This window comes from Henckelia pumila, chromosome 2, assembly GCF_033568475.1.
Source record: "Henckelia pumila isolate YLH828 chromosome 2, ASM3356847v2, whole genome shotgun sequence".
NCBI lineage: Eukaryota > Viridiplantae > Streptophyta > Magnoliopsida > Lamiales > Gesneriaceae > Henckelia > Henckelia pumila.
This window is the reverse complement of record NC_133121.1, coordinates 133401941-133419393: the sequence shown is the minus strand read 5'-3', so window position 1 is coordinate 133419393 and position 17453 is coordinate 133401941. Positions and strand designations below refer to the sequence as shown.

The 17453-nt window shown below is 35.4% G+C and overlaps 4 protein-coding genes across 5 annotated transcripts; 1 reads left to right on the top strand and 3 right to left on the bottom strand.

Moving 5' to 3' along the window:
• Window positions 1–494: 494 nt before the first annotated feature.
• Window positions 495–4501, bottom strand: LOC140879662 (protein NEN1-like). Its single transcript, XM_073283480.1, has 6 exons — window positions 4079–4501; window positions 3318–3475; window positions 2945–2991; window positions 2248–2311; window positions 1168–1919; window positions 495–912 (listed from the first exon to the last, which is right to left on the bottom strand). Exons 1-6 carry the CDS (start codon window positions 4359–4361, stop codon window positions 681–683), a joined length of 1536 nt encoding a protein of 511 aa, XP_073139581.1. The 5' UTR covers window positions 4362–4501; the 3' UTR covers window positions 495–680.
• A 472-nt stretch (window positions 4502–4973) lies between these two features.
• LOC140879663 (ribulose-phosphate 3-epimerase, chloroplastic) lies at window positions 4974–8780 on the bottom strand. The gene is made up of 10 exons (XM_073283481.1): window positions 8488–8780; window positions 7474–7588; window positions 7158–7298; window positions 6952–7065; window positions 6614–6692; window positions 5893–6002; window positions 5765–5821; window positions 5564–5633; window positions 5360–5468; window positions 4974–5156 (listed from the first exon to the last, which is right to left on the bottom strand). Exons 1-9 carry the CDS (start codon window positions 8589–8591, stop codon window positions 5419–5421), a joined length of 840 nt encoding a protein of 279 aa, XP_073139582.1. The 5' UTR covers window positions 8592–8780; the 3' UTR covers window positions 4974–5156; window positions 5360–5418.
• Window positions 8781–10404: 1624 nt separating this feature from the next.
• On the top strand, window positions 10405–13932 carry LOC140883094 (galactoside 2-alpha-L-fucosyltransferase-like). Its single transcript, XM_073289405.1, has 2 exons — window positions 10405–10718; window positions 12430–13932. Exons 1-2 carry the CDS (start codon window positions 10466–10468, stop codon window positions 13899–13901), a joined length of 1725 nt encoding a protein of 574 aa, XP_073145506.1. The 5' UTR covers window positions 10405–10465; the 3' UTR covers window positions 13902–13932.
• Window positions 13933–14238: 306 nt separating this feature from the next.
• LOC140883842 (uncharacterized) lies at window positions 14239–16864 on the bottom strand. 2 transcript variants are annotated; one of them, XM_073290439.1, is made up of 6 exons: window positions 16729–16792; window positions 16537–16610; window positions 15533–15676; window positions 15303–15412; window positions 14759–14901; window positions 14239–14621 (listed from the first exon to the last, which is right to left on the bottom strand). In XM_073290439.1, exons 3-6 carry the CDS (start codon window positions 15672–15674, stop codon window positions 14579–14581), a joined length of 438 nt encoding a protein of 145 aa, XP_073146540.1. In that variant the 5' UTR covers window positions 15675–15676; window positions 16537–16610; window positions 16729–16792; the 3' UTR covers window positions 14239–14578. The 2 variants fall into 2 exon arrangements, with proteins under 2 accessions (XP_073146540.1, XP_073146539.1); XM_073290438.1 differs by lacking the exon at window positions 16537–16610 and having other exon boundaries at window positions 16729–16864.
• Between the last annotated feature and the right edge of the window lie 589 nt (window positions 16865–17453).

Here is a 17453-nt window from a genome sequence, read left to right as displayed (position 1 = left end):
AAGATATTTCTACTTACAAGTTGTAAAGGCATATGATATATTCATTAATAGTTTTTTTTTTTTGTATTAATTTAATGTATTTATCACTTATTTCCCTGGTATAGTGGTATGTCATTATTTTTGTACATTGTCAAATACATATACATGGAATGCAAGGGAATTTGATGCAAAAATTCACTTGTCATTTTTGTGCATTGCTAAAGACATCAAATCATAATAACACTCCAGCTCTGGCAAGTTTCAGTTTCTATACAATCATACAGATATAAATATTTCTCAAATCACAACACATTATTCAAGAGCATAGTTTCTTCTTTATTCCATGAATATGATTCAATTTTTTAATTTTTTTTTAAAACTGAAAAACAAAGAAAAAAACTTCACTTAAATACTTGAGTAAGATCGGATAACCGAAAAACCAACTTTCCCAACAATAACTTCCCCTAATTTTCAAGTAAATTAAGTTCCTAATCGAAACTTAAAAGCAATGGTAATTAAAGAAGATAACTGAAGCCAACAATTTGCTACGGATATTGATTATTGAATACCAGAAGAATCATTTATAGTATCATGTTTAATCCTAATATGCAAGAATCACAAAGCTTCTCTGAATGAAGTTAACATTAAATAAAGTGGTACCGAACTCAATCCAATTTGTGTAAACAGATCAGCTTATCCAATTAGGCAGAGTGAACGATCAGCTTTCTTGCTACTAAACGGAGGCCAGCACTTTGCTGATAATCATAGGAATCCAAGGAAAAGAACGCATCCACCAGAATTCCTGGAGTTAAAAGGGAATCGAGCTCTTCAAAATCAAATGTACTAAGCAAGAGCCTCTGAGTGGATGAAGTGTCTTTCTGGTATATTTCAGTCGTGCATCGAATGACATCTCTGTCTGCTACAGTTGGTAAGCTGGACATTTACATAGAATAAACTCTTATAATCTTCAATTCTTATGAAGTATCAGAATTTTACAGCAAACAAAAGAAAAAGCCCATAGCTAAATTTGGATAGAATACTGTAAGTATATGAATTAGGGAAACAAATAAACCTAATAAACATTTCAAGGTAAAACTTACATATATGGACATACGGTCAGAAAAAGCAACTTTTGCTTCAAGGTTCAATAAAAATACAAAGAATAGTAGAATACAAAGAGAAACTCACTGCAATCGGACAGTGGGAGAGTTGTAGTAGCCAGGCTTTATGTTCACCACACGCCGCCAACCAGAGACGCTGCCTGAATCCATGAATAGCTTATGTGCAAGATTGTCACTTGCCTCCAGAATATTGCATAGACTTGGTGATGCATTCAACACAATGTTTAAACGCGGACGACCAGCATGATCAACAAACTTCGAACTAATTCCAAACCGTACCTTCAAACATTTACATGAGAGTTGCAAGGGGAAACTTCCATGCAATATTTGTATCTTTTGAGTACCACCAAAAAAGGGTACTGCTGAGGCAGAGAGAGAAGGCATTGAAACATCATCAGTGTCTAAGAAGACAGCGCATCTATTGGAAGCCTCGCGGAAAGTAACTACATCAGAAGATCCATGTGATGAAACACAAGCGTTTTCATCTTCCATCTTATCATCAGAAACAATTTCCCTTTCCACTTCATGACTGAGTGCCGCCATATTAAATAGGTCAGCTTTTTCAAGGTTGGCCTCAACCAGTGGAGGATCTAAGTCACCTGTGTTAGGTGTCACGAGTGATAATATGGGATGGATTTCCTCCATTCTATGAATTGGTGGAGATGATGTCGAATCATTTTCAACCTTGATACTCAAGGTCGACATACTTGCATTTCGTTCTGTCCGCTCTACAGAAGAGCTTTCTTTCCGACGACTTCTTGTGGTAGCATTGGGAGAAACCCAACTATTCTCTGTGAATATGTCGGGGAGGCTGGATTCCTGCCAGCAAAACAAAAGGTAAATCATGCTATGAAGATACAAATATCACTAGTTCGCATTCTAACGCTAGACCAATATCAAACTGTGTAATGAGGTTTTAGAATCTAGATTCACCAATAATCTGTTTTCCATGTACATCGAAAAAATGGTGTCTTGCATCTAAAATGATCATATGTGCAATAAAGCTTAGTTCCACATAAAGTGGGTAAAGTTCTGCCTTTAGCTAGATATATTACGGATAAATCACCATGCCGAGAATTACGAGACAAAGTCGTCACATTTGTTCATCAACTTAAATAATTGAAAGGCCAAGAATTTTCGAAATTACCAAGAATAAAACAGTGGCACAGTATTTGAGTACTTCAAGATTCATCCGAACATCATCTAGACTCCTGGAAAGTTTTTAGAAAAGATCATTAGTGAAAGTTCCACGTCATGACTCAAAGATATACATTCCTTGAGATGGCAATTTACAGAACAAACCAACTCAGAATAGAAAGGAAATCATTATTTGATCCATGTCCATTTATTAATCAAGTTAACTTAAAGGAAGAAAAACCAGTAGGAATCGGTAATGTCAAGGTATTGCTAGTCAAATGATAGTCTTTGAGAAAATAAACTTCTAGACTAGGTAAAATAGAGTAAAGTTAGCTTGTTTGTAACCAGGCTGTCATTAAGGGAGCACTGATAATTAACTTGTTTTAATACCAACAAGGTATCTTGTGCTGCACAAAGAGTTCTTGTTCAACATCACATCAGATTGGACATTAGGAAACAAGATATGACATCAGCGTTGTTGCATATCTCGTACATGCATCTGTTTGTGTGATGACTACTGACACATGGAATAAAAGTCCATAAATACTAATCCCAATCTTCACCAAGTATGCACTCACACTTGCAGATAAGACTATTTTCTCATCTAAGCCTCTAATTGTACATCACTAATACTCGTCGATGGATGAACAAAATGGATTGAGATTCTTTGAAAGAACATAGTCAGAATAAAAGGAAGACACAATCACCTATGTGTTTGCTGACCAAGCCCAAAATATGTTGCAAGAGTTGCCATCTGGGAAAAAAAATGAATCAAAACATGAGTAAACAAGTGATGCCGCCGATGAAAACTGTTTGCATGAAACCACTGTTACAAATTTGCATATTTCCAGATTCTAGAAATACGAAGATTACATCCTTGATTAAATCGTCGTTGTAAATGTCAGATCAAGACAGAAGTTGTGGGATGAAATTATTTTAACTTTAAAAATAATTGGCATAAAATATATTACTATAACAGAGCATCTGCTGAGAGAAACTGAAAAAATTAGATAACAGTAATAATTATACTGACAAAAGAAAAAAGGAAAGGGAAATATGTCTTCATGTGCGAGGACTCACTTTCATGTCACCAGCTCGCCTTCCAAACTTTTGCGTTAACAGAGCTAATGAATCAATAGTCCCCTTTGGCTCTGGAGATGGTCTGTTAATCTCAGAAAATGCTTCCCTTATGCGAGCACAATCAAATCTTAGTATATTATGACCAGCCCATATCCTCCCTACACGCAGAAAGCTAGATTAGTGTTTAAGGATTATAAAACCTACAAAACTTTGGCCAAGCAGACTAACAAAATATTCAATACAAAATTCAATGAAACGTCAACTCGTTGAATTTTAAACAGAAATCCACCAACTACCATAAAGAGCCACATTAATTTTCTAAAACCAGCACCATCTATTAACGGCTTAGAATTGTGGAGGGCAGGGGAGAAAATCAATCTAATTCCTGACTGTGGGCATGTGATCTACGTGAAGCAAATAAATTGCTGAAGTCTTAAAGACCTGTACACTCGTTTTTAATCCTGCTTAACAATCTAAAATATTTATGACTAAGATGACAACAAACAAGTAAAGTGATGAAGTAAAAAAAATCATCAGGTATGCCTTCAATACTTTATTTGTCATCATGCCAAACCTCGTCATCGAATTATTCAGAAATAATGATTACATTTCTGCTAAAACAAGAATTGATTTTTTAACACATTTCTTTCAGTTTGACGTCATTCCATACAACTCACCCAAAGTCCAAACACCAAAACCTCTGTTTGAAAGCCCGCAAAACCCCCTACACAAAACGCGCTGCAACCAATGTTGTGACTCACCGTGTAAAATTTCATAGACCGCATCAGCAATATCAGCAAAGGACGGGGAAGAAACGACGGCGTCTCTGGTGATACCATTGCAGCGCACTGAGAGAGAAGAGATGTGAGAAAGATCTGCAGGTCGGACTAATGTTGAGTAACTATGCAACTCCTCCAGCTTCCTGGGACAGACCAGAATCGCCCCAAACTCCAGAATCGCGAATCCCTGACGAGGCCGCGTCGGAACCGTCGTCTCCACGTCGAAGAACGCGATTTCGGATTTCTCATCACTCGTCGACACCATCTTTAGGGTTTGTTCCTTCGATTATTTTGCAGCTAATTATACAGCTTATGCGTACAGTATCGTATATTTATGGAGCGAAGCAGTTAGCTGGCGGGAAGATAAGGGTTTAGATAGCGGAGACACGAAGGAAGAATGAAGGCAGGAATACGTGCGACATATGAAAGCGTGTTTCCAAACCCGTTTTATTCTTTCGTATGGAATGCGTCACAAATCACAATTTCCTTAGCTCCCAAGCCTTGATGGACTACGTATGGAATTTGTCAGTCAAAAGTTGCACGCCACTACTCTTGAAACTAGAACATAATTCGAATTCGATACTCAATTTACGATATCAGTTTCATGTTTTCCTTATTCTTCAATTGAATTATGGATTCACAAATGAACCATGTTGCTTATCACAGAAATTGTGATGGATCTTGATATAGCATTTAGTTTTAGCTAAAACTAAAAGGGAAATCAGAATAGCTTCTTCTTTTTTTTTTTGACAAAATCAGAATAGCTTCTTCAATTCGTCTTTTATGGCTCGCGAGAAAGAGGCAAACAGAGGAAATTTCTGAATTAATTACATTTTGCACATGAAATTGTGGTAAAAGCATGCACAAAAGTGATGTCGTCTTCAAGGATATTTATTACACATTTCCTAGGCATATGAACTAATACGTCCCATTACAGGAGCTCTAAACCTATTCTTTAAATTGCTCTTGTTTTTTACAACAGTGAATCAAAATTTGAATTGCGTATATACCACAACACGATATTCCATCTTTCGTTGCACCTGATCATCCCTCGTGTTATCTGAAACAAGAAGTGAATCACTAAACAAAACAAGAAAGGAAAAAGCAGTAGCAGGTTTGAATCCAATGTATAGTTGAGTCTATATTCTCAAACCACCTACCTCATTTTTTAATAACTGGCTGTGAGTTTAGACAGCAAAAGAAATAGAATAACGAGATCAAGAAGCAATTTTTAAACAATGCACATGATAGATTTAAGATTACCTTGGAAACAGGATTGAACAACATAAATGCCATCTTGAACAAACTCTGTGATTGTGAAGTTATACTGCCACAGCAACAGGTCTTTTGCTAGTTTTGATTCCTTTTATGGCTGTAACACAAAAACACAGCAAAGGAAAGAGTTAACATGTGGACCAAGCCTCACTGCTTTCTGAAATTCAAACAAAGCTCTTTTTTTATCCTTGCCTGCAGCATAATCAGGAGCTCCAAAAACAGCAGAACCGGCAACTAATGCATTAGCCCCAGCTTCAATTACCTGTTGATGGAATCGAATCAAACCTAGACCTCCATTCATATAATTACATAAACTAGATGCATAAAATTGGCTTTTTCAGTCGATGATTTCTTATGACAAAATATTAACCAAGCATATGTCGTTATTAGGACCTGGTAAGCGTTATTAGGACCAACTCCACCATCCACTTCAATCCAAGGGTTCACGCCCTGAAAAACGAAACCAACAATGTGAATGCTTCAGAAAATTGTTGTTCAATAAACATTAACATGTTCACTACCTTCTCTGCACACAGTCTTCTCAAGTCCGATATTTTCTTAATTTGGCTCTCTATAAAACTTTGCCCTCCAAAACCAGGGTTTACAGACATAATCAAAACCAGATCGACCACTGTTTATTGAACAAAAAAAACCACAAAGAATGTCAATTCATGGACAAAACAAAATTGGGGCAACTCATCATTTTCATTGACACGAGAACTCGTCCCAGCCATTCCAAGAAATTTGGAGCAACAAGGACCGGCTGACCAAATAGAGCAACACCTAGTACCATTCTCAGACGGTGTTTCTTCCCAAGGCACTTGGAGAAAATAAGCAACAAAGGAAAAAGTAACGAGGTGAAAAATTTTAAATGGTAGTATATACTCCGACAAGAAATTTCCATCTCTTATCTGATTTCGATGGTACCATTGCACTGTTTTTCATATTGCTTAAATGTCGGAGCAGTTTGTATAGTGAGCTCTGAATCTTTTAACATTTTTTCTCGCTGAATTCAATAGTTTAAAATTTCAATTAGCTTTCACGTGATTTAGAGCATAAAATCTGACCAACGTCATCAATGTTCCATATATAACAAACCTTAGGCCATGTTGGTCTAAACTCACACAGCTTCACCACAAGCAGCACTCGGAACACCTGATAATATTTTTTTTAAAAGAACTGCCATCTTTTGACATTTTGGGTGAGTAGAAGCACAGTATTTAAAGTAATACATAGTCTTACCGTCAATAACATATTCTATGCAACTCAATGGGGTTCCTGGGTTCAAGACAACTCCAGCTTTTGCACCTAGGCTCTTAACCTATGTTTAGACACCAAAAGACAGTAGAATTGAAGAATCAATAGGAAAGTAACATCACCAGTTAAAACTCAATCAATTCAATTTTATTTTGCATCATACCCATTACCATGGAATGATATTTTTTTTAAAAAAAAGTTACACAATCCTTGATGATTTTGCCATCTCAATTTCACGGATTTTTATAAGATATACACAGGATTTTACTTCCGCTAGTAGTAATAAATAGCAAGTTAATTAGATATTCCATACGCAATCTTACTTGATTCAAGGTGCGATGCAGATGGATGGTAGAAGATTGTTCACAGTGGACGCTAACTATGTCAGCTCCAGCCTTTATAAAGTCTGGGACTCGCTGCTCAGGTTCCACAATCATCTGCCATGCTTTCATTATAGTTTAGTGAAAAGAACATTTTGTGCAACATAATCCTGAAAACTAAATTTACAAAGGTGAACAATGAAGAATACCAGATGCACATCTAACGGAAGGTCCGTGACAGGGCGTAATGCATCAACCACTAGCGGCCCTATTGTAATATTTGGAACAAACCGACCATCCATCACATCAACATGAATCCAATCACAACCAGCTGCTTCGACTGCTTTGATCTTGTCAATAAAGCACAAAAAAGGGTGAATTCACTGAAACACTAGCAGAAGTTTTACAGAGAGAGCTATTAAAGATGATTATGATTTGGCGTCAAAACTTTAATAACGGAATATTTTGTCTTTGATGTCTGAAGAGAGTTCGTGAAAGAAAAAAGCTGAGAAATGGAAAATCCACCTGCTCTCCTAATTTGGAGAAATTAGCAGAAAGAATTGATGGAGAGACAATGATGTCACTTTTCGAGAACTTATCAACCCTTGAAGATGCCTTCACTACAGCTCGAGATTTTCTTCTGGACAAGTAGATGAATACAAAACTTGAACGATGACCACGTCATAAAAAAGCATCCTCAAAAATAAAGAAAAGAAATTCACATTTATTGTGGATCAAGACCAATAAAAAAAAAGCTTTGTGATAGGGATATCCACATTCCAAACCATATTGAAGATACTTGAAAAATAACATTCCAAGGCAGAAGGAAATGCAAAACCAGATATTGCAGCAAGCTCTTCAATCCCAGTTACTGTTCTAGCATAGAGAATATATAGATAAGACTGCCGTCACATGTTTAAGAAGATTGGCCCAGGTACATAAAACAGCAATTTTGAGGAAACATCATTTTTCACCTATCCACGAAACAGCATCTTATATTCTTCCTTGCAATCTTCCAACAGAACTTGGAATCGATATACTAAAAGGCTTTCCGAAAAAATTACATTTCCTTTAAACTTCATTGACCATTGCTCTCTTTGCTATGAGTATCAAGAAGTCATGCTCTTCAGATTAAACAAATTTAAGATCTTCTTAGTGTAGCATTAGTATGCACTACGAAAGCCAAAAACCACTCTTTTAAAAAGGGAAAGTTACCATCTTCCAGGCCTACCAAGTACCAACAACCAGAGCAGGGCAAATATTTAGTAGGAGGAAGGGTGAAAGTCAATTATTCTTAGAAAAATCAAGCATAAATTTTTATTCCCATTCGATTGTCTTCTGTTTGGTCGCCCTCGCTCCAGACAACACCATAATTCATCATCATGGTATTCATTCGTCCAATCAAGACCCCTTTCACGAATGGAAACAGCTTTAACAGCTATCAGAACTAAGTTTCAAGATCCAAACAACAGAAAAGGCATGATCTTGATAGAACCACCACCCACCCCCATCAAAACTATCAAAACCACCAACAAGTACCTTATAAAAGTGAGTGAATTGGGACTGGAAACAGAAGGCCTGCGGACTATAAAACCCACACCGATTGACTGAACCAGAGCTGACGAACCCACAGAAGCAGCCATGTATGTCTATCAAAGTTCCTTCTTTCCCCCAAGCTTGGCAATCAATCTGAATTTCTTGAAATGGGGTGCCTTTGATGCGGAGAAATATGAGTGAGCGGATATATGATCGACGCGTGTCAGATTGAATGTTTACAGAATGGGGTGGGGTTACCAGTTATCTGCAATGGTTGGCCAGCCTCGATTGCGAAGAGTTGAACAGATAGATTATGATTCAACCAATGTTTCATTTTGTGATTAATACTTTAATCCTTGTCCGATTACAGTTTTCATGCTTAAATTTTAAGGTAATTTTTTCTTCAAAAGCCAAATATATATTTTATATATCTGAAAGAAAAAGAGGAAGTGTTATTGGACGGGCAATTTGCCCAAAAATCCCGAAATGCAAACATGTTTTGCTTTGGGGTCCCTAGTCATAAAATGTGGTACAAACAATAGAAGATGTGGTACAAACCCATACAAGATGTGGTACAAATTAACAAAAAATGTGGTACAAAAAAATGGCTAAGGAGTGCAGAGCAAAACATGTTTGCATTTAGATATTTTTGAGCAATTTACGCTTATTGGATATCATATCATAAATAGACAAATCTTTTCGACTCATATTCATAATAAATAAAAATAATATTTTTTTACATTAAAATAATACTTTTGATCTGTTGATCGAATATCATCTAACAAATTTCAACCGTGAAACTGGCCATTGAAGTTTACTAAAAGAGAAACCAATTATTTTTATTGGGCAAATTTATTATTTTTTCGAAAAATTAAATAATAGTATATGGTATATACGATTAATTAAAATTAATTATCTAAAAATATTCATTTTATTTAAACATTCATATCATAGTTTCGGTCGAGGAGGGATATATTAACCCAATCTTTTTTTTTTCTTTTGTAGATATTCAAAATAATTAATAATGTTTTAAAATTCTTGTACTACATTGTTTCTTTAAAATTTCTCAGTAAAATTGGTCTCAACTCTCAAGTACATGTACACACAAAATTCCTTGTTTCAGATTAACTTTTATAGATCGTAATCATTGTATCATGTGAACGTGTATACAGAGTGAGATTTTTAATGATTGAGAGATTAAAAATTACAATTCTTGAATAATAAAAATTTAATTTGTCGGAATTAAAAAAAAATTGCCAATATTGATCATTTATTCGTTGTTGGATCAAAATGAATTATATGGGTTGGAAAAAAAAATTAAGTCGATCGTATTACATTAAATAAAAAAATAATAATTTATTACATTACATCAAAAGTCCCTAATTTATTAACAATTTTAGAGCATATACTCGAATTAATCAAATTTTAGTAATTTTTAAAAGAAAGGCAGTCAATAGCTTTTCGAATTTCGACTATTTTGATACGAAAATTTATTTGCTGGAATTTTTCAAGCAACTTTTTTCCAAAAAATAGACACACTTCTAGTTAATATATATATACATCCAATTAATTTCATATATTATTAGTTTTTTTTTTTCTTATGTCCTTCTGATCTTAAGATTAGATGAAGAATAATGTATGACATATTATATAATTCATTGATGACAAATTAAATTAAATGGACAAATAATAACTTCTAAATGTGAGTCAAAAGTTTAAAATATATATCCATATATATGTAATAATTATAATTCTCAACAAACAGTCAAAACACTGGCTTGCAAGGGAAATAAATCCGCGTTGCGCGAGTGAAAAAATGAGTCAATGACTTCGAAAAAGAAACAAAAAAATCTTTGAAATATCATATTTATAACGAAAAAGACCTTCGTCGGCGTTAAAATCCCATAACGCACGCACATACACATACACATGAACTCTATGCCAACTAAGGAAACTTGTTCGTTCGCAGCAAAACGAAAAAATGATGAAAAGGTTGAAAAAAAGTACGGCAAGTGACCGCGATGAAGAATTAGAGTCGTCGTTGGAGCACGGATACGACCCCGTTTCACAGAGTTTTGAGTGCAAAAATCCAGTGAAATTGATGGGCATTTTCCTAGTTCTCTTGATGGGTTCCTCGGTGTTGTTTTCCGTGTCTGTGGTGTTGAGGGATCTGCCTTCTGATACACTTTGGAATGTTGAGACAAGGGATCTTCAATTTCAAGCGCAAAAAGCAGGTGCTTTAATTATTCGTATAAATGTTTTGTACTTGTGTTTCAGTTTAGAGTTTTGTGCAGTTATGGAATATATAACCCTGTTGTTTTGTTGTGCTTTTCGTTGCGGCCTGTCGGCAAAAAAGATGCGATTTTTACTCTTTTCTAATTATTAGTTTTTCTTTGGTAAATAATTGTCGATTGATTGATCCATATATAGAGTGTGATTTTATATTGGTTGAGTTCTGTATCATTTTTCTTGCATGCTTCAGAATCAAAATCGATGTTTATTTCTTGGTGATGATGAGAAGGCCGATCAAAAGATGGAAATTAAGAACTGAGAAGGGATGTATTATATATGTTCAAATGATTTATTAAACAGATCGCTGCAAATGTCAAGGCATGACAAAGAACTTATTCATATTACTCTTCATGATCACAAAAAATTATCTGATTATTATATATGTTTTTTCTCTCGCTAAGGCATATTTGATCGGGATTCTGATTGTTCAACATTTTTCAGTGGTTCTCTTCATTTGAAACATATATTGTTATTAACCATAAACTCTGTCAGTGAAGCATTTATACATGTTGATAAAGTCTTTCATCAACAAGCTAGCTAGAAGATGCTTTGCTGGTGAAAGAAATCGTAAACCAATTTATAAGTAACACAGACAAAGAAAAAGAAAATGAAATGAAAACTGTCTACTCAGTACTCTCTCTTTTAACTTCCATTCTAAAGTAGAACTTCGTATAGAAATTTGAAAATGAAGATGAATAATGTAAGACCTTAGTTTAATCTCAATGTGCTGTATAAAAATGAACTGCATGGACTACATAGAGCAAGAAAAAAAGAGAAATATAGTTAGTTATTTTGTTGAAAATGATTAGGCAAAGACCTCGAAAAGACTTTAGTTGATAATACTTAGATGTCAACTTAATTAATGTCAGCCTAAGCCGATAACTGTGATCAGTTTGAGTTGAGACGAGGTATTCAAATTAATTTCTCTATATATCTATATTTTCTAAAGAATGCTTGGATCTTCAATTCAAAAGTCTACATATATACTCGTATATTTTTTCTTATCAAAAACCGAAAAGGAAAACAAATGCATTTTCCAAGGGTGCATGTCATACATTGTTAACGTAGACTCATAATATCTCGTTTCATATTTAGAGTTGTGAAGGTCTTTGTTTTGCCTTGTTCTTTGTGTGTGCACTGTGCAGGCACACATGTACTTTGGCTTATCACTTATGGGGTAAAAGTACAAGGAAGGCATGAGTTCTTTATGGAATCTAAAACCCCAAAAAGGCCTATCCATAGTTGCTTTACCATATATACAAAAATATTAGGAGAGTTTAATACCGATGGAACTCTTTCCCATCATATGCAAAACAGCTTCTTGCTTTTTGCCAATATATTTCTTCATTGAAACTTTATATGCTGTGATATCTGTGTTACTGGAAGAAGTTAAGAGTATGCTCGTAACTTGTTTCTGTTTATTTATTTTGGAGAATATTATATCGTTTCTTTCCTCGAAGTAATCTCCTAGTTAAACAAACCTCCAATTCCTATAAATATATTTTCTTCAACCATTTTTTTAGACAATTAGTGTTGGTGCATTCTTAAAAATCAATGACATGGTATTCTTTTTTGTAAATTTGAAAGTCACCCGTTTGTATATCCGTCCCTCCACCGTTTTGGCTTCAGCTTTTCTTTTTGTTTGTCTTGCAGCCATACTTAAAGAAGACGATCTTCTTCACCTCATTCAGGCACCAAATGATGAACTACTTGGCGATCTTTTTGATCCGACTGGATTTGAAGAACAATCTTGTGTTAGCAGGTACCAATTCCTCTGGTATCGAAATGAAACACGACGACCTTCTCGTTTCCTCTTATCCAAATTACGAAGCTATGAAGCTCTACATGAGAAATGTGGACCATACACGGAATTGTACAACAAGACCTTGAAAAACCTTAAATCTGGTCAACATACGAGCGCCTCAGATTGCAACTACATCGTTTGGATATCCTTTAGTGGTTTGGGAAATCGGATGCTGACAATTGCTTCGGCTTTTCTTTATGCTCTTCTCACAAATCGTGTTCTCCTTGTCGACGGCGGTGTTGACATGGCAGACCTCTTTTGTGAACCATTTCCCAAGGTTTCTTGGCTACTTCCCTCGGATTTCCCTTTGATCAACCAGTTTGAGGGATTCAATAGTTACTCAAATCAGAGTTACGGGAATTTGTTGAAGACCAACTCTTTAGGTAACTTGACTGGTTCACCATTGCCACCATACGTTTATCTACATCTGGTTCATGATTATGATGATCGGGATAAACTATTTTTCTGTGACGAACATCAAACTTTCTTGCAGAAGATACCATGGCTGATAATGAAGACCAACAATTATTTCATTCCCTCCCTCTTTTTGATCCCATCTTTTGAACCAGATTTGCAGAGTCTGTTCCCCGATAAAGAAACAGTTTTCCACTTCTTGGGTCGGTATTTGTTCCACCCCACGAATGCCGTCTGGGGACTTATAAGTAGATACTACGAAGCTTATTTATCACAGGCAGATGAAATGGTGGGCATCCAAATAAGGGTATTCAATACAGAAACTGGTCCTTTTAAGCATGTCTTAGATCAGATTTTAGCTTGTACAATGGAGGAGGATATTCTACCGCAGATTAACCGGAAAAAATCCATGATCCGCCAACCAGATGGTAGGCAGAAGATTGTAGCTGTATTAATTACATCTTTAAGCTATGGTTACTTCGAGGAAATAAGAAACTTATATTGGGAATATCCGACAGTAAAAGGAGAGGTGATTGCAGTATACCAGCCAAGTCACGAAGAGTACCAACAAACTGATAAGCTAACACATAATCGAAAAGCATTGGCTGAAATCTACCTACTCAGCTTGACAGATAAACTGGTCACGAGTTCTTGGTCGACTTTTGGTTACGTGGCTCAAGGACTTGGAGGCTTAAAACCATGGATTCTTTACAAGCCTGAAAATGAGATGGCACCAGACCCGCCATGTGGTCGAGCCATGTCAATGGAACCATGCTTCCACGCTCCTCCGTTTCACGAGTGCAAAACAAAGAGAGGGATGGATACTGGTGCTGTTGTTCGCCATGTAAGGCATTGTGAAGACATGAGCTGGGGCCTCAAGCTGGTTGAGCAGGACAGTGAATTGTAAATTTTAGTCTTGAGTAATTCATACCGTAGTGAAAAAAGTTCATTTATTTAAGATAAATCAATATTATTATGTTGTTGTCATTGTCCATTTGACAGTATGCTATCAAGTAGTAGGATGACTAATGAAATTTGCATCAACCCTAAAACATTTGACAGTAAAACAGAACCTTTTCCCCTAAAACCTTTTTACTACAACATACTCGGAAATATGGATCACAAAAAAGATTTCAAATGCTACAAATCAATTACCAATTTATGCAACTTTGTGGACAAATTAAACGGAAAAAGATTACCTCACACGTGAAAAGTTTAAATTTAGTATATTGTTATTTAATAAATATTGAATCACCCTTGTCGATTAAATTCTTAAATTCCTCCTAGGAGAGAACAACAATTCCAATAAAACATAGAAATCAAGGGACAGAGTGGTTTAATCGATATGGAAACTAAATATACTTCAACAGGGAGGTGACATAGATATGGAGCAACCGATTACCACAAATACCATCTCCCACACAGAATACCTACCGCCCAATGTACATCTAGATTCATTTTACAAGGAAAATACTGTATCATTCATATGGTGATTCTGAACGACGAGTTATTATGTGGCTGGATATAAATGTTGGACTTCAGCATCCCACAGTGCAAATCACCTCCAGCAAATTATCCAGTTTCTCAATTCTTCCGTCCTTCACTCAAGATAATGTGGTATCCATGTCTGAAATTGTGAGAAAGAAAACTAACATTAGCAGTTTAGCACCCACCTAAGTACAGATCATCAATGTGGCAAATGTGAGAGATGCAAGCGTTGTAAAAAATAACTTTAGCACCACAATTATCCGCAAATTAACCCACGTTGATTTAAAAGGTGCGCTGGTCACTCCAACAGGTGTGTTAAAAGCAACCTCCTGAAACGGGCCAGCCATTTTGCCACGAGGAAACCATCCGAGATCCCCACCTTTCTTCCCCGATGGACACTCAGAATACTCAGCTGCGATCTTATGAACAGAAACAAAGAGAAATAGAAAACATTTCAAACTCAGCTTACTTTCCACATTTACATTGAATGTAAGAAAACGAGAGCTCGATTTTGTTAAAAATCAAAAGAAATATAGTGGAAGGAAACATTTCCTAAAACTAAAACACAATAAAACCATATCAAAGATTCACTAAAAAATGATGAATCTTGTGATGCAATCCAACTTTTTATTCACTTGGCTGTAATTCATGACTTATTATCTGGTGAATGATATATCTAAGATTTTCACTCCAAAAAAAAAAAAGATTCACTAAATAATAACAGAGCTGCTTCCAAACTATATTCTTCGATTTCTAAGAATTTTCGTTTGGTTGATTAATTTAACTGCAAAAAACAAGAAATAACATTGCAAGCCAATACCTTAGCAAACTCAGCCGGTGGGACTTTGTCTCCATTACTAAGCCAGCCATCTTGCAGTTTCTTATAGGCTTCATTAATCTTTCCTTGCTTCTCACACAGGACATGCCTGGCTGATAAATGTTTAAAGTGGAAGCATAAACTTACAACACGAAATAAGAGGACAGCGATTGAAAATTCCATAAATAGTGCATTTCAAAGTAGAGGTTCCTCAAGAAGAGCTTGGCAGGGACCTTTGACGTAAGTACAAGTTCCTAAGCCATCTGATTTTCCAGCTTTCCCTTTGCCTTTTGATGCTGCATCATCACTACCCCCTGCTGCTTGCTTTCCCTTGTTCTTTCCTGATGAATCCTTAGGCTTGGCATCTTTCCCCATCACTGTTTAAGGGTTACACGAAAGCACATTGAAATAATCTCGTTGAAAATGAAATAACATATAGATTTAAGACAATTTTTTTTGACTAGGAAAGTAAGGAGTTTGATATGTCTCCGGTTTTTCCAACCATAAACATAATCCAGTCTCCAACCTTTCTCCCATTGGATGATGACGTGCACATATTGATGGAGCAACCATTATTTGACTTGTAGTGAAGTTGCTTAGAAAAGGTTGGTGTGGGCATCGGTTTCTTATGGGTAGGCAATGTTACAAAAATTGGTTCATAACGGCTACACAATCAATTTAGGAAGACTATATAAATTTCAAAGACACTCCTCCTGATAAATTAATCTTTGGGCTTAAGACTCCTTATTTGGGCTCATTTACCACGGTATATCAAATAAATTCTGATGAATCTGTTAGCAAACATCACAGTCAACAACAATCCCCTTTCAACTGATAAATCACAAGGATGAAAAAGCTCACATCTTTTCAAAATGAAAACCGAGAGAATTTTGAACAAAAATGTGATCACATCTGCTCATGGTTCGGACTCAATGTCTCACAAGTATATCAAAGTAATTATCTAACATATTTTAACAAAACCCATGCCCAAATTCACACCCAGAAACGACATATCTATATACTGGAGCAGAACTCGACAAGCCCATATCAAAATTCAAACTAAGAGAGGATAAATATCCACAATAGAAAACAATCCTTAGCATCTGCCGAAAAAAAATAAACAAAGAAGAAGCCAAGATGCCATATTTCAAACAAATCTCCTAAAACCATCCGAATTCACGCAAGAATCTCAATCTAGCTAGCAACCATCATAGTAATAGAAGTCCAAGAGTCACACCAATAAATTTGCAGACTCTAATTCAGCAAATTATCAACCACAGCCGCCAAAGCACAAACCAATTCTTGGATTTCCTTACAGAATATGATCATTAATGAGCCGAATTAAAACTCAAGCACGCACACATAAATTGAAACAAAAGCGAGACGAACGTAATAGCGATTACAATAACTGCGTATGAAGAAGACTTACCTCTGCAATCGACGAGAATATGGTACGCAGAATCTTGAGCTGAGTGGCAATTGCAATTTGCAGGGTTTTGGTTCTAGCTTCAACTTTCTGTAGTCTACGTGTAATGACCTGTACATATAATACCGATTTAACTAGATTAAGATTTCCCCTTGTTTTATGAAATTTTGTGGCATTTTGATTTTATAATCATTTGTTCGATGAAATTATACGATGTTTTAAATTTAGATAAAATTCAGAGAATTTGGAGTTTTAATTAATTTTTGATAATAAAATTTAATTGATATTTATATTTGATAATAAAAACATTATGTTTTTTTTTTCTGAGACGATATCACCGGTATATATTCATGAATCAGAACGACTCGATTCATATCTGCAACGAAAAATAACATTTTAACATAAAAATTAATGACTTTTCATGAGTCTGGTTGATTATTTGTTTGTTTTTTTAAACAAAAATGATCATCCCAAAGTATTTAAATTATAATAAAAAAAGTCATTTTTTATTAAAAAAATTAGTTGACCATGTTAGATTTATATATTAAAAAAGAAAAAAAAAAAAAAAAAAAAAAAAACCCAAACGCACAACTACTATATTACTGGCGCTGATGAATTTAGCCTGATTTCTTCTACTTAAATCATTATGGCGTGACAGATGATCGCATCTGCCCAAAGTTTGCATTCAAAACATAGGTCACTAAGACATTATAATGTACGTACAAGAA

Coding starts and splice junctions, on each gene's coding strand:
- LOC140879662 (XM_073283480.1), bottom strand. CDS start 4,361: ATGGTGTCGACGAGTGATGAGAAATCCGAAATCGCGTTCTTCGACGTG. Junction 2,992..3,317: donor GGCGAGCTGGTGACATGAAA/GTGAGTCCTCGC, acceptor TTTTTTTCCCAG/ATGGCAACTCTTGCAACATA. Junction 2,312..2,944: donor CTTGGTCAGCAAACACATAG/GTGATTGTGTCT, acceptor AAAACTTTCCAG/GAGTCTAGATGATGTTCGGA.
- LOC140879663 (XM_073283481.1), bottom strand. CDS start 8,591: ATGGCTGCTTCTGTGGGTTCGTCAGCTCTGGTTCAGTCAATCGGTGTG. Junction 5,822..5,892: donor GAAGACTGTGTGCAGAGAAG/GTAGTGAACATG, acceptor TTCGTTTTTCAG/GGCGTGAACCCTTGGATTGA. Junction 5,634..5,764: donor GTCCTAATAACGCTTACCAG/GTCCTAATAACG, acceptor TTCCATCAACAG/GTAATTGAAGCTGGGGCTAA.
- LOC140883094 (XM_073289405.1), top strand. CDS start 10,466: ATGATGAAAAGGTTGAAAAAAAGTACGGCAAGTGACCGCGATGAAGAA. Junction 10,719..12,429: donor ATTTCAAGCGCAAAAAGCAG/GTGCTTTAATTA, acceptor TTTGTCTTGCAG/CCATACTTAAAGAAGACGAT.
- LOC140883842 (XM_073290438.1), bottom strand. CDS start 15,674: ATGGGGAAAGATGCCAAGCCTAAGGATTCATCAGGAAAGAACAAGGGA. Junction 15,413..15,532: donor AACTTGTACTTACGTCAAAG/GTCCCTGCCAAG, acceptor AACATTTATCAG/CCAGGCATGTCCTGTGTGAG. Junction 14,622..14,758: donor AGCGCACCTTTTAAATCAAC/GTGGGTTAATTT, acceptor TCACAATTTCAG/ACATGGATACCACATTATCT.